The following is a 15,457-nucleotide window of genomic DNA, read 5'->3' as shown; positions in this document are numbered from 1 at the left end:
GATCCCAGTTGTTTATCTTTTCCTTCACTTTCTTTGCTTTTGGGGATGTGTCTTTAAAGATGTTGCTGAGATGTATGTTATGTAGTGTTTTGCCTGTATTTTCTTCTATATACTTTATGGCTTCAGGGCTTATGTTCAATTCTTTTATCCATTTTGAATTGATTTTTGTGCATGGTTTGAGGTAGTAGTATAGTTGCATTTTTTGCATGTAGCAGTCCAGTTTTCCCAGCACCATTTATTGAACACACTGTCCTAATTCCATTACCTATTCTTTGCTCCTTTGTCAAAGATTAGTTATCTATAAATATGTGTGTTTATTTCTGGGTTTTCTATTCAATTCCATTATTATGTGTGTCTGTTTTTGTTCTAGTACCGTACTATTTTAATTATTATGGCTTTGTAGCATAGTTTGAAGTCTGGGAATGTGATACTGCCATTCTCTTTCTAAGGAGAGCTTTGACTATTTTGTTTCTTTTATGCCATCATTTTTTGTTTTCTCTACTCTGTTTCCCTTTCCTTTGCCATTCTGTTGTCTCTTCTGCAATATTCTCTTCATTAACCACTTGATGCCATATTATATGCTACTTTTGAGCAGGCATTCTTTTGCTAAATTTCAGAAGAAAGGTGTTTCAAATTTACATCAGGGACCAACTCTCTGTTGTCTATATGCACAAATAACAGTTTTCAATGTTAGAAGAGGAGTAAAAGATTGAGAGCAGTGGTGACAACATTGGAATGGGTTATACCAGACTATGGTGAACATGAAGGGATTAGGAGTCCTACATTGTGTAATTTGTAATATAATTTTCGTGGGAGTGCATTTAATAGTTGAATATATTTATATCTTCTTGTATGTGCAACCTGGGTGACATTTATTTGTTTCAAATGATCATTTGGAGAACAGTACTTGAGACAAAGTTTTACTTTTGTATAAAGGCTACTTAGTAGGCTTAGTGTATGTGAACCTTTTTTTGAGTATAAATGACTCACTGTGGGACATTTACTTTATAATTAAAATTTCACCTACTCTGGAATATGTGAAAACCTGATACAATCTTTTCTTCTTCAGGTTTTTAACTGGGCACGGGAATCTCCTCCAGACTCTCACAAGCCAATGGACACTTACTATGACTTGAGTAAAGGACGGTTAGCATCTTATATGCTGAAGAAGCCAGAAAACCTGACTGCTGATGATTTTAGTAATGGACAAACTCTTCCTGTCATTCAGACTCCTGACATGCAGCGAGGTCTAGATTATGTCAAACCTTGGTTAAGTTCTCATACTAAACAGCCATTTATTCTTGTAGGACCAGAAGGATGTGGCAAAGGGTAAGAGCAAGAAAATATTGACTGAGGTGCCCATTGTGGATTTATTCTCTCCTGTCCTTTAAAAACATGTTACCAGCTTTTATTACCTTTCTTTGGTTAAAGCAACATTTATGTTTCCACGGAGAACTCTTTGCATTGTTACTACTTATAAAAATAGTATGACTATAGAGAGGACTATATCCTTTTTTCTGTCAGGTTATGTGTTTTCAAATGGAAAGATAGCAATCTGAGGAGACACTCTTAATAATAATCTGTGCATACAATCACAACAAAAACAGAAGTGCCTTAGCTATATCCACAAATTACTATTTGCTTAGTTATAAAAATGAATTTTGATGTTAGCAATTTCAAAATGCCTTTTAATTCAGTGGAATTCATCCTACTTTTAGGACTTATTGAATGTAGTTTCTTAAAGGAGTCATTCATTATTAGTTTGACATTTCAAGTAGTAATTTAAAAATACTATACATAGTAATTTTTTTTTTAAATTGGAGATCTTAATACCTTCACCTGTTTATTTCAACTGTACAGAAACAGAATTGGTATCTTTTACCAACTAAATTATTTCTGCTAACTAACTAACTAACTAACTAACTAACTAACTAACTAACTAACTCTGAGCATTGTTGTTTTTTTCTGAAAGTGTCCCAGTGATACCTCAAAGCATAGCTTTTTTACCAGTCTAGAAAGTTAGAAAGGTACCTTACTAGAAATTTAACCAAGGAAACCATATCCATGTTTACTACTTTGCCCTTAAATATCATCATACATAATTTAGAAATGGAAATATTTGTAAAATAGAAATTTCATATTGATATAAAGGTATTTTATTGGTTGCATTATGAAAGTTAAGTATCATACGTCTTTACAGGATGCTGCTCAGGTATGCCTTTTCCCAACTCCGGTCTACTCAGATTGCTACAGTTCACTGCAGTGCACAGACTACATCCAGGCATCTTCTGCAAAAGCTGAACCAGACTTGCATGGTAATCAGCACTAATACAGGTCGCGTGTACAGACCAAAAGATTGTGAACGACTTGTTTTGTACTTAAAAGATATCAACCTACCTAAGCTGGATAAGTGGGGGACCAGCACTTTGGTGGCCTTCCTGCAACAGGTGAGTCTTATCATTGGAGTGTTTTAATAAAATTGGAAAGAATTTAACTTCATTAACTTTTTGTGTAGCTGGAAAATCGGCTTTTCCTCTTTAGGGTCCTTTTTCTATAGCCTCAGTCTTCCAGGGCTACTTTCTTTGATCTTTCTCCATTTAGAAGCTAGTTTTACATTAGCTGATAAATCACAAGAAGAGTAAAAACAGCCTTTTTACCTATTATCTGTCCTGTGTTCTTAAAATAGGGAGGAAAGCAGAATTTAGGGATTGTGCTGGAGATGGGAGGTTTTTCTTAATTTTTTAGGTATGCATTTTTCTGATAGCTTTAAAGCCTCAGTCATGCCCCTTTCTGGCTTCTCTATGCCATGAGTCTCCCTCTTTGCCAGTGTAAAGATCTGAGGCCTTGTGTTCTTAGTCAGCATGGAATATTTTTTCTCTGTGATTCACATCACATGAGAAGCCCTAAATTGTAAATTAGAGCTTAGTAGATATATATTACTTTAAAATTTAGCTTTAATTGCAGTATAAATTATTTATAGAAAAATGCCAAAATATTTTCCTTATTTTTTTTCTGATTTCTGTCACTTTTTCCATAATTTCTGGTGGATTTGTACCATCATCTGGATTTTAATGTTTATTAGAAAAATATTTAAAAATAAGTATAATTCAGCTAACATTAATTGAACATAGACTCTTGAGTAATATTGTTCTTAACGTAAGAATTTAAAACATTTCAGTCTTAAATTCTTGAGTTTAATGGAGGATGGTACTTGCTTTTGGAAACAATTGAATTTTGTGGAAAAAAAAAAATACATCATGGAACTCTCCTACATTGCTTGTGGGCATGCAAACTGGTCCAACCACTATGGAAAGCTGTCTGGAGGTTCCTCAGTCTGCTAAAAATGGAGCTACCATATGACCCAGCAATTCCACTACTAGGGATCTACCCAAAGGACACAAAAACATTGATGCAAAAGAGCACCTGTACCCCTATGTTTATTGCAGCACTATTTACAATAGTTAAAACCTGGAAACAACCCAAATGCCCAAAAACAGATGACTGGATCAGGAAGATGTGGTATATATACACAATGGAATATTATTCAGCAATCAAAAAAGATAAACTCATGCCATTAGTGGCAACATGGATGGAGCTAGAAGGAATTATGCTCAGTGAAATAAGTCAGAAGGAAAAAGAAAAATATTGGATGGTTTCACTTATAACAGGAGTATAGGGGAACCAAATAAGACATCAGTGTAAAAAATAATAATAATACAAAATACAACAAAGCAAAAATAGACAATTATAAACCAGAGACATACTGCAGGGGAGGAGGAGGGAGAGGGTTTAGAGGGAGGAGCATAGAGAACTATGGTGTGGTGCACGGGTGCATTGGTGAAGGCAATTCTGTGGGGTCTACACCTGAGGGGGTAGAGAGAAGCAAATATTGTTTAAAAATGAACAATGATGTAAAAAATAGAAAAAAAATCTGAAACATAACCATTTAAAATATATTTATTTTCAAATAGGTATTGACATATCAAGGCTTTTATGACGAAAATTTGGAATGGGTTGGTTTAGAAAATATTCAGATTGTTGCTTCTATGTCAGCTGGAGGAAGACTGGGAAGACATAAACTTACTACCAGATTTACTTCGATTGTTCGTCTTTGTGCTGTAGAGTATGTATTTTACTTTCTTTCATTTTTATTGTTTTGAGGAGACATTTTATATATTCATATTTTATTAAAGGTATCCATTAATGATATTTCTCTAAAATGTAGGGTATAAAAAGAATGAACTTAAGCTCTGATTTTTTTCTCACCCTTCTCAAACTATAGGCAATAATTTAGACTGATAAAAGCTTTAATTAAAGCCTCATGTATTAGAAATTTACTAAGAAATAAAACAACTGTTTGGTATTGTCTCTGTTCTAAAATCAAGAATCCTGTGCATTTTAGATTTATAAGTTTTATGGCTTTCAAAAAACAAAAAGTGTGTCAAGTTTGAAGATAATTAAAAGGAGAATTTAAATCTGAATGAAGTAGAGTTTTTGTGACTGATAACATTAATACACTTGCATTCATTTCCATGGTCTATAATTGTTACAGGGAGTCTTGATTTTAGGTTTTTTGTATTGTCTGTTAAAATTTGCCTTACAAAAATCTTAATTTTGTTTTTTTGCTAATTGCTATCCATCTGTTAACTTTATTCTTTCAGAAATATTGTAAGCCATCATTAAAGTGTATTGAAATAAGTGTTGGTCTGGGAGATTGATTTTATTTGTTGTATTGGTTCTACTTTTATAGTTCTAAATAGGATTGCTGCTGTATATAGGATATATGTAACTCAAAATGCTGTTTCTTAAGTGAAAATTCTTTTTTTTTTTATTTTTATTTATTTTTTGATTTTTAGGTTTTTTTTTGATTTTTAATTTTTTAATTTTTCTAGAGGCATGTTTTATTTATTTATTTGTTTGTTTGTTTTGTTTATACATGCACTGGGTACAGTCAGAAGCGCGGGAGGGTGAGAGAATTCACCAGAGCCAGAGCGGAGAGCAGAGCAGGCAGAAGGACCGAAGTACACTGCTGAGGGGAGCAGCGGGCGGCAGGAGAGGTCTGCGCGCCATGTGGGACCCTCCTCCTGTGGCCGGGGAGCAGCCGGGGATCGAACAGGCGCCGCAGAGGCCGCGGGCAGCTTCGCAACCCAGTGCTCAACCGCTGCGCCACAGGGGAGGCCCTTAAGTAAAAATTCTTTTGGCCTTTTCTAAAGAGCATTGGGTTTCTGAACAATTATACTATTCAGATTATATTATTCAATATTTTCTAGTTTTATTGGAATCCTCTATTAGGACTGTCTTCTCCCCTGCCCCCAACCCGGTATTTGACTACAGATGATCAGGGATATAGTTTGGTTGAAGTGGTAAAACAGTCCTTGAGCCTGGCCTAGCCCCCAGGTAAACCTTGGATGTATCGAGTTTCAAAGCAGCACAGTTTGAAAACCACGACTGTAACTTAACATTAGGATTCTAAGATATAATTTGATTTGCTTCAACTTTCTTCTTATATGCCTTTTGTAGTTATCCAGAAAGAGAGCAATTACAGACGATTTATGGAGCATATTTGGAACCAGTTCTCCATAAAAATCTGAAGAATCATTCTATTTGGAGTTCTTCATCAAAAATTTATCTCTTAGCAGGATCTATGGTACAAGTGTATGAACAGGTAAGTATGTATGTGATATTTATATTGCTATTTCATGTCTATTAGTATCACTCTCCTTTAATCCTTACCTGTATTAATAGCACTCAGGCTTTACTTTCCTGTAGTTTACTAGACTTTTCTTCTAGAAAATAATCTCTTTCAGGGTAAATGATCTACATGCTTTATTCACTTTTGTATCCTCTCTCAGTTTTCACTACACAGTACATATTGAATGAATGAATCGGGTTGATGGTTATTCTGCTGTCAGCCCAAATTTAGTATATTTAGAATGGAATTCACATTCTTTTCAGAACCAGATCCTTCTCCTGACTTCTATCAGTTTCTTTCATTCTTCAAACCTGGGATTAATCTTTGATGTTTTTTTCCTATTACCTGTGAGGGAATGTTTAAAGTGTCCTTTCATGATAAAATGGAGAAGATAGCTGAAAAATAGACATTAAAAATGCAAAAGACTTTTATTGAGTACCTTCTCTTGCCAGTGCTGTCCTTGGAATGCAGAGGTGACTGAGCTCTGTTTCTGGAATTTGACAGTCTAATGAGGGACCTAGTCATCTAATGAACTATGATACAGTGTGAGAAGTGTAACAGTATCAGTATGTATAAGTCACAGAGATAGCATAGAAGAGGGAGTGAATAATGTTGTCATAAGCAGTAGTTGTTATGAAGAGGTAAATGTAATCTGGGTTTTGAAAAATGAATACATACCAAGTGGATAAAGATGAAGAAGGTCTTCTTAAGTAAAGTATGTCAAAATTATGGAAGTGTTTGTGAATGACACTTTTTCTAGTATTGGAGGACAACTGAGGAAAGATAAGCTAGGATGCAAGAAGTTCTCAGTCCAGAACAAGCAGTAACTCCATCCATAGAGAGAAGGAGATAGAGTCTCAGTTCAATATATTTAATATCTATATATTCTCAATTTACTATATTTAACACAATAAGTTGTTGAAAGTTCAATGACTTCTTAAACATAAAGTAGCTTCTGGTTCCCACCATTAGAAATCTAACCTTCTGAGTGCCTTGGAATTGCAACCACGCTTTCATAAAGCTTGGGTTAACTGCATTCTTTGAATTCCTCTCCTTAAACTGAGGTTTTTAATCTTTCATTTTTTTTGCCACTGTTGAAGTTTATGAACTCTTCTTAGATAATGTTTTATCAAAGGAAATCAACTATATTGAAATACAGTTTCCTCTACTGGTAGAATTGGCATTCCTACGAGTATCAGGTGACTGAAAATTCATAGCATGATGATGTATTTGAGTAGACTGATGGTTTACTGTATTTTGATTTTCAGGTGCGAGCCAAATTTACAGTTGATGATTATAGTCACTATTTCTTTACTCCTTGCATTCTTACTCAGTGGGTTCTTGGCTTATTTAGATACGATTTGGAAGGAGGTAAGTTTGCTTTCCTGATTTCAAAGCACTTATCTTTCTTTAGAATGTCACAGTGTGTCTTTGTTTTTGTGTTTGGGTATGTTTTTGATTGCATATTAACTTGTAAAGAGATAGTAAATGATACTGTAATTATGATATTCAAAAAATTCTAATTAAAATATACTAATATTGAAGTGAAATATTGGCAGTACATTTAAATATTAATATTTAATTTAAAATATTACATTTCTTTCAAACTATTTGTGGCTATCACTGTTAAAACTTGATTTTATGAAAAATAATATAATAATGTAACCAAATCATGTTTAATATGATTTTTGGATTTATGTATTTTTGAGCAGCTAGAAATAATAGTGTTTAGTATAACCTTTAAAGCATCAAAAAAATTGCCAATTCATTAATAAAATGAATTTTAACTTTTCTCCCCTTTTTTTCTGTTGGCCTGATGCCAAAATTATGGTATGTAGACTCTTATTCTCTATTTCTTTTTATTATGTTGAAACAGACCATTTTAAAATCATTTGAGTTTTATTACTATTAAAGAAACTTTCTTTTTTTAGGATCCTCAAACCACCCACTAGATTATGTGTTAGAAATTGTAGCATATGAAGCACGGCGCTTATTTCGTGACAAAATTGTTGGTGCAAAGGAGCTTCATCTATTTGACAGCATTTTATCATCTGTGTTTCAAGGAGATTGGGGATCAGATATATTAGACAATATGGCAGGTAATATAGTTATAGAATATATGTAAATATATAATTTTTTAAAAAAGATTTATTTGTTCACAATTACAGGAGCTGGGGTACAGGCCAGCGGTGTGGGAGGTGAGAGGATTCACCAGAGACAGAACAGGGAACAGAACAGGCAGATAGACTAAAGTACACTGCTGAGGAGAGCAGCAGGAGAGTCAGGAAAGGTCTGCCGCGCCATGTGGGTAGCTCCCTGGCAGGGGATCTAACTTGTGCTGCAGAGGCTGCGGACAGCTTCACAGTGCTATGCTCAACCCCTTGCACCACCAGGGAGGCCCTGTAAATATATAATTTTTATGAGAACTTTTAAAATTATTTTTCCTACTAGTAATATGATTTCACATGTCCAAACAATTTAGAATTCTGAATAATGTTAATGTTACTTTTACTATAAGGGGACTACTCTTTTTTTCTGAGATTTCAACAATTATGTTCCAAACAAAATGTAATGACAATAATTGTTTCCTCGAAAGAAAGGGGATCAGGACATACCATTTTACATTTGCATTTCAAAATTTTATTTCCTTCATGATTTTTCTACTGAAGTTTTTTTTTTTTTTTTTTAAGATATATTTTTATTTATACAAGAGCTGGGGCACAGGCCAGAGTCACAGGAGGGTGAGAGGATTCATCACAGACAGAGCGGGGAGCAGAACAGGTAGACAGACCAAAGGCACTGCTGAGGAAAGTAGTGGGCGAGACAAGAGGTCTACCTCGCCATGTGGGATTCTCCCTAGCCTGCCAGGAATCAAAGCGGCGCTGCGGAGGCTGTGGACAGCTTCACAGTGCGGTGCTCAACCCGCTGCGCTACCGGGGAGGCCCTCTACTGAAGTTTTTTAATAGCTATCTATGTATGAAACTTAAAGATCATTAAAAAAAATCCACATTTGATTATAATGACTAAAATTACTCTTTTGCTTAAAAGTTATGGCCATTGTCATTCCTTTCTTATTATGTCAATAGCATAGACCTTCTTACATACTCATGTTAACAGATTCTCTGTTGTTATGATAAACACAGCATAACCCCATTAAGTCAAACAGCTTTATCACATTTGCTGCTGTTACTGTTTAATAACCAATTTGCATTTTGAAAAGTGGTCTGAGTAATGCATGCAATATGAAAATCATCATGGTGTAAGGGCCTTTCATAAAAAAGAAAGATCATAATATGAAAATATTTTCTAATAAAATATCTTTTAAGCTACAATATGAATTTCCTTTTTTTTTTTAAAGTAGAAAGCTAGGCTTCAAAATATTTCACATAACTCATAATACATGTTGAACACTTCTAGACTTGGTATTGTTACCAGGGTCACCATTGCACAAGCCAAAGGGAATCCTGATTTTTTTTTCTAGATTCAGTTTGCATTTTGGAATGAGGAAATGAGTTCAAGATAGCTTAAGACTAGATGAAATACTAAGAGAAGCCTGGAAATAGTTCCAAGTGGACTGGATTTTGAGAGTAGGCTTATGTCATTGTGGCCTATAGTTTTCATGGCTTAGTATGAAAAGGCTTGGTTCTTAAGTGATACCATGTTTCTCAGTCTGAAAATTCAGTGTCTCCTTGCAAAAAAATTGGCATATCCTTTGGACATTAGATAGTATTTATGTCTTAGTGACTATCTGAGTTTCTCCAGAGTTTGGTGTTTTTCATACTCCCCTGTGGTAATCCCCTATGGTAAATAATAGAAGTAATTTAAGTATCTTTGTTTTGCTGGGGATGACCTTACTTGGATTAATTACCTTAAAAATAATTTGGTAATTACTGATATTCCCATTACAAATAACACATAAAACAAAAATATGTTTTATTTCTACAGGTAGTTTTTATGTTACATGGGGAGCACGACATTCAGGAACAAGGGCAGTCCCAGGACAACCACTGCCTCCACATGGAAAACCACTTGGAAAACTTAGTTCTGCTGATCTCAAGGATGTTATTAAAAAGGTATAATATGAATGAAGAATTTGAATTAGGATTTGGTTATTTTGTTAAAGATTTATTTATGCATACAAGAACTGAGGTACAAGCTGGAGGTGCAGGGAGTGAGAGAATTCACTAGAGACAGAGTGGGGAGCAGAACAGGTGGATCTAGTGAAATACACTGCTGACGGGAGCAGCAGGTGAGACAGGAGAGGTCTGCTGCGGCATGTGGGTAGCTCCCTGGCCAGGGATAGAACTCGTGCTGCGGTGGCTGATGATAGCTTCATAGTGCTGACACTTAACCCCTTGCGCCACCAGGGAGGCCCCAAGGATTTGGTTATTTTTATGGTGATTTAAAAATATTGCAGACTCTTTGAGGGCATGGAGTAAAAGCTGCTATTTTATCTTTTAGGATATTAGTCCATTGCAGCAGATCTAACTAGATGTTCATGTACTTACACAGATATGTGTAAAATTGTCAAGACGCCTGTTTAAAGAAGGTATCTATAGAGGCTTAATGTTAATTGGAAAATCATCCTAAAGCAGTGGTATCAAACTTCAGTGAGCATCAGAATCTCTTGGAAAACCAGAAATTGTGCTGATTCCTAGGTTCCATTCTGAAAAAGTCTTATTTATTAGCCCAGATAATTTGAATTTCTAACAAGCTGATGTTGATGCTTCCTCATCCACCAAACAGGCACTATCCCAGAGAGTTTTGTTTTTTTTTAATTGAGGTAACATTGGTTTAATATATATGATTTAGAAGGTGTATGTCTAGAGAGATTTGTTTTTCAAGTTTAATTACTCAATGCAATGAAGAAAAAATAGCAATATATATGATTGTTTAAAAAATTAATATTTGCTTTGGAATTAGTGTGGATTTTATATCAAGAAAATTTTTTTCATGATCTGTAAACTCATTATTATCAAAGGTTTGGGGTCTCCCTGGTGGCACAGCAGTTGAGCGCTGGGCTGCAAAGCTGCCCGCAGCCTCTGCAGCGCCGGCTCTATCCCCTGCCAGCAGGTGAGGGTCCCACATGGTGCACAGACCTCTCCTGCCACCCACTGCTCCCCTCAGCAGTGTACTTCGTCCTTCTGTCTGTTCTGCTCCCTGTTCTGGCTCTGGTGAATCCTCTCACCCTCCTGTGCTTCCAACTATATCCAGTGCTTGAATGAATGAATGAATGAATGAATGAATAAATAAATAAATCTTTAGAAAAATATATTATCAAAGGTTTGGGAATGTTGAAAGTTGTTAAGTATGTGAAGTCTAGTTCCTTCTTTCTTCCCTCAGACTGTCACATTGTTCTTGCAGGCCAAATTATCTGTGTGGTTTTGATCATTTCAAAGTAGTGCATAAGGCAAGAATTCACAAGATTTTTTTTAGGTACAGGGTTTTCAGAGTTTTGGGGTTATCTTCTGGTTTTTAAACATGGATTTAATTTGCAAAAGCTGGTAAAATTTATTGATTTTTGAACTAAAAATTTATTATCATTTAGATAATCTCTGATTTATATTATGAAATATTGTGTTTTTTAATAAAGGGTCTTATTCATTATGGACGAGATAACCAGAATTTAGACATTTTACTTTTCCAAGAAGTCCTGGAATACATGTCAAGGATAGACCGAGTCCTGAGTTTCCCTGGCGGCTCCCTTCTGCTGGCGGGACGCAGTGGTGTGGGTCGTCACACCATCACTTCTCTTGTCAGTCACATGCATGGAGCGGTGCTGTTTTCTCCTAAGGTTTCCAGAGGATATGAACTGAAGCAGTTCAAAAATGATCTCAAACATGTGAGTTACTCACCAACTTTTGCTATATTTGGTTTTAAGTTACATTATTCTAAAGGCTTTTAAAGATTTTAAGTTTCTCTATATAACATGCCTTCATTTTAATTTTTCCCATGATTATTAAAAAATTTGTATTTTTATATACACATAGGAAAAAAAATTCTATTAGATTTTCTAGCTCTCAGGTATCCCACATTATGGAATAGTAGATGGGCATGAAACAGAAAAAAAAGGATGGAATTTTTTTAGGACCTGTATAGGTATATATAAAAATGAATGAATTAATAAATGAAGTGACTTATTATGACATACAGAAATTGTGCCAAAATATTTGAAGGGAACCAGAATATATTTTCTTATTTTGCAGGTGCTGCATCTTGCAGGTATTGAAGCACAACAGGTAGTTTTACTACTGGAGGACTACCAGTTTGTTCATCCTGCATTTTTGGAGATGATCAATAGCCTTTTGTCTTCAGGCAAGTGAATGCTTTCTATTCAAAGAAAATAAAAGTAATATTATAAAAATTGTTCAAGTAAAATTATCTTGTGTAATTATGTTTTGAGGACTTTTTGGCATAGATTTTACTAAGAAAAGATGGGGCTAAGTATGTTTGGGAAAGGAGACTTGAGATATCCTATTTTATAAAGCCAAGTCTCCTCAATAATATAAAAATGATTATTAACATCAAACATTGGTGAATGAAAAATTGGCCCTCTTATACTCTTTTGGTGTAATTATTCTTTGACATAACCTTTGAGAAAATTACCAGCCAGGACTTATTAGAAAAATGTGCCCTACACTTTAATATAGCAATTCTATTATCTGTAGGAATTTTACATACAGAAATAAAAGACCCAGGTGTAAGTAAATACATATTATAGTTTGTAAAAATAGTTCATTTGGTCAAATGTCTTTAATGGAATGATTCAATATTTATGATATGACCTTAATATGGATATATGAATACAAGTATATTTTTGTATTTCTCAAATCATAGTAAACTCCTATTGTCCATAGAACCACATATCTTTTTGTTGGTTTCTTGGGATAGATAAATCTGCAATTTCTCATATATTTTCCTGTTTTGAAGCATTTATGAAGTTTATTAGAATCCTTTCATAATCATAGTGGGACAGGTGTGAGATGGCTTAAACTTGGACTAGGGGTATTTTATTATTTAAGTATGAGCTACACCTTGTTGGAATCTGTTTTAAACTGTATAGTTTTTTCTATTGTGGAGACCTAATAATAAAGTTACATATTCAACTGAGTTTTAATAAATACCTGTTTTATATCATGCTAGATAGGTTTAGGGTTAATATGGTCTTTTCTTCAGAAGTAAACAGCTCTGGTTAAAGAATACATTTAATTCATGATATGAGCTGTTTACATTGAATGCCCAAATGAGAAGTATAGACCATGATTCTAGTTAGACAAATAATTCATCAATTTCTGTTAATGAGAGAAATAGTGGCATAGTGAAAGTGGGATGTCTTGAGAAAACTTGAAGTGTTTGCGGCCTTCTTATAGATAACTTCTTTTGATTTTTATGGGGCACATTCTTGCATACTGCTTAAATTGTCACTAGATGGAGACCTTGTTCATTTTTGCTGAGATAAACTGGTAGATCAGATATATACTTTATTTTGGGTTTTGTTTTGTGAAAGCATATAGCCAGATAAATATTACCCCAGTAATTAATGTTTTTGTCTTAAGATAAATTGGTGTTTATTATCAAGATATGATTTGGGTAAAGTTAAAATTTGCCAACATTTTTACTTAAAAAAATGTATTTGAAAAATACTTCCAGGGAGAAAATCAGTAGGTGTCTGTATCCTTTCTGTTAGTTTTTGTTGCTGAAAAATTCTTATTCCTTATAGTAGGTAGTATGTACACAGAACTCTTTGCTAAATTTAAAGAATGAAAAATATCCTAGTGTGGCTGAAGTTTACAGAAAGACATAAAACAGATTTGTGGCTGTATATTTTTTAATATATACAAGGTTGGGGCATGAGGAGTGGTCTTGCATATTGGAGCTGAGCCTAAAGAAAGTAGAAGTCAGATTTGATAGGGCCTATATGAAGGCAGTGCTTTGGATGTATAGCAAAGGAATTTTCAGATAATCTTAGAATTTCTTGCAAACCATAAACACATGGGCTTAACAGATATTAAACACCTGTTATATATCAGATATATTTCTAAATATTGGATTTACAGTGATGAATAAGACATGATTCAGGCTTTCTATCAAATGCTTGTAGTTTTAATTAACTTTGATTTACCTTTCATTATCTACATAGTAGCAGACCATTACTAATTCTCCTGATTTCTAGTGCAGTTTCACTCATTGGTTTGTTCATTCATTCATTCATTCTTCCATTTATATATCAAATATTTATGTTGCAGATATTTTGCTAAGAATGTCCTTAAGGCTAATATTGAACATGATCAAATATTTTTCCTTTGGGAATTCAGAATCTAATTGGGCAGGAAAAGGAAGTAATTCATTCATTATTTAATGTTGTGACAGGTGCTAAATAGTGAAAAAACAGTATAATGTTTACATAGTATGTGAAATACCAAAGAGACTTAGTGTGTGGGTAGCCCCAGAAAAGGCTAATGGGCATAGCAGTTAGCAAAGTAGTGTCTTGAATATAGACAGCAATTTTGGGGAAAGTGGCAGAGGAAGACTATAGATGTAAATATATATGTATGTATACATTTATTACAGGAAAAGTAAGTGTTTCACTATGTTTATGTTTACGGAACACAAATTAAGCTGAGGCTAGATTTCTTGGGGAGATGTGGGGGAAGAACCAGAAAAGGCAAATGATAGCTTGATTATGAAATGTCTCGAATGGCTTGCTTAGGAGTTTGAATTTTATCAAATGAAGACTATAGATTTAGATTTGTGAGTAAGGTAGATGTGAAAACATTTGTGCATTTTTTGAAAGATTGAGTAAGAGCAGATTATTTAATATGAGACCAAAAATATCATCAAGTATGTAAAATGTGTTTTGAACTACTGTAATGTTGCTAAAATTTAAAACATTTGTCATATTCTTCTGTAGGTGAGGTTCCTGGACTTTATACTCTGGAAGAATTAGAGCCCTTGCTATTGCCTCTTAAAGATCAAGCTTCACAGGATGGTTTTTTTGGACCAGTGTTCAATTACTTCACATATAGTAAGTGACATAGAATTTATTAATCAGTTCAAACTCTGGTTAATGTGAAATGCATCCATTTAATTTGCCTTATTTTCTATTAGATTGCAAAGGTACCTTAAATCTTGGATCCAATTATGGGTAATTTATGCTTTTTTTCTATTCTCTGGAGCTTTTTGAAAGTAACACATAAGTAGCCTAAAGGCTAACCTAGCATAAGACCATGTTAGCAATATTTTAGTAAAGTGAAAGAATGAAAGTATAGTTATTTCTTTGGACTTCTGTGATTCCTTCTTATCTAATAAAATTAGAGCTTACTACCTTCATTCTTAGAGTTAATGAACTATTTATATTTCTCAGACACTAGATTTTTTTTTGTACTAAAGAATCTTTGTGATTTTTATGTGCACTGTAGATATCTAAAATTTGGGTAAAGGAAAAGCAAGACAATAATACCACGACGTACAAATTACTACTACACTAATATTCTTCATGAATAGCCTTCTGGGTCCTTTTTATTATTTTTTTAAAAAAAATTATTTTTATTTATTTATGCATACAAGAACTGGGTTGTAGGCCAGATGTGCAGGGGGTTGGCCAGAGTATTCACCAAGAGACAGAGTGGGGAGCAGAACAGGGGGATCTACTGAAATACACTGCTGAGGGGAGCAGCAAGTGAGACAGGAGAGGTCTGCTGCACCATATGGGGTAGCTCCCTAGCTGGGAATCAAATTTATGCCACAGTGGCTGGTAATAGCTTG

The 15,457-nt window shown here is 34.3% G+C and overlaps 1 protein-coding gene across 1 annotated transcript in view; it reads left to right on the top strand.

Moving 5' to 3' along the window:
* DYNC2H1 (dynein cytoplasmic 2 heavy chain 1) overlaps positions 1-15,457 on the top strand; it is a 306,244-nt gene that overhangs the window by 86,600 nt on the left and 204,187 nt on the right. Inside the window, exons 42-51 of the mRNA XM_037507914.2 lie at positions 1,070-1,329; positions 2,201-2,447; positions 3,972-4,123; positions 5,521-5,665; positions 6,961-7,063; positions 7,624-7,791; positions 9,638-9,765; positions 11,286-11,534; positions 11,899-12,007; positions 14,604-14,717. Coding sequence (XP_037363811.1) covers positions 1,070-1,329; positions 2,201-2,447; positions 3,972-4,123; positions 5,521-5,665; positions 6,961-7,063; positions 7,624-7,791; positions 9,638-9,765; positions 11,286-11,534; positions 11,899-12,007; positions 14,604-14,717 — 1,675 coding nt within the window. The remainder of the gene's footprint in view (positions 1-1,069; positions 1,330-2,200; positions 2,448-3,971; positions 4,124-5,520; positions 5,666-6,960; positions 7,064-7,623; positions 7,792-9,637; positions 9,766-11,285; positions 11,535-11,898; positions 12,008-14,603; positions 14,718-15,457) is intronic.

Source organism: Talpa occidentalis, unplaced genomic scaffold (assembly GCF_014898055.3).
Source record: "Talpa occidentalis isolate TD23 unplaced genomic scaffold, MPIMG_talOcc4v2.1 talOcc4.12, whole genome shotgun sequence".
Classification (NCBI taxonomy): domain Eukaryota; kingdom Metazoa; phylum Chordata; class Mammalia; order Eulipotyphla; family Talpidae; genus Talpa; species Talpa occidentalis.
This window is presented reverse-complemented; position numbering and strand designations above follow the sequence as displayed.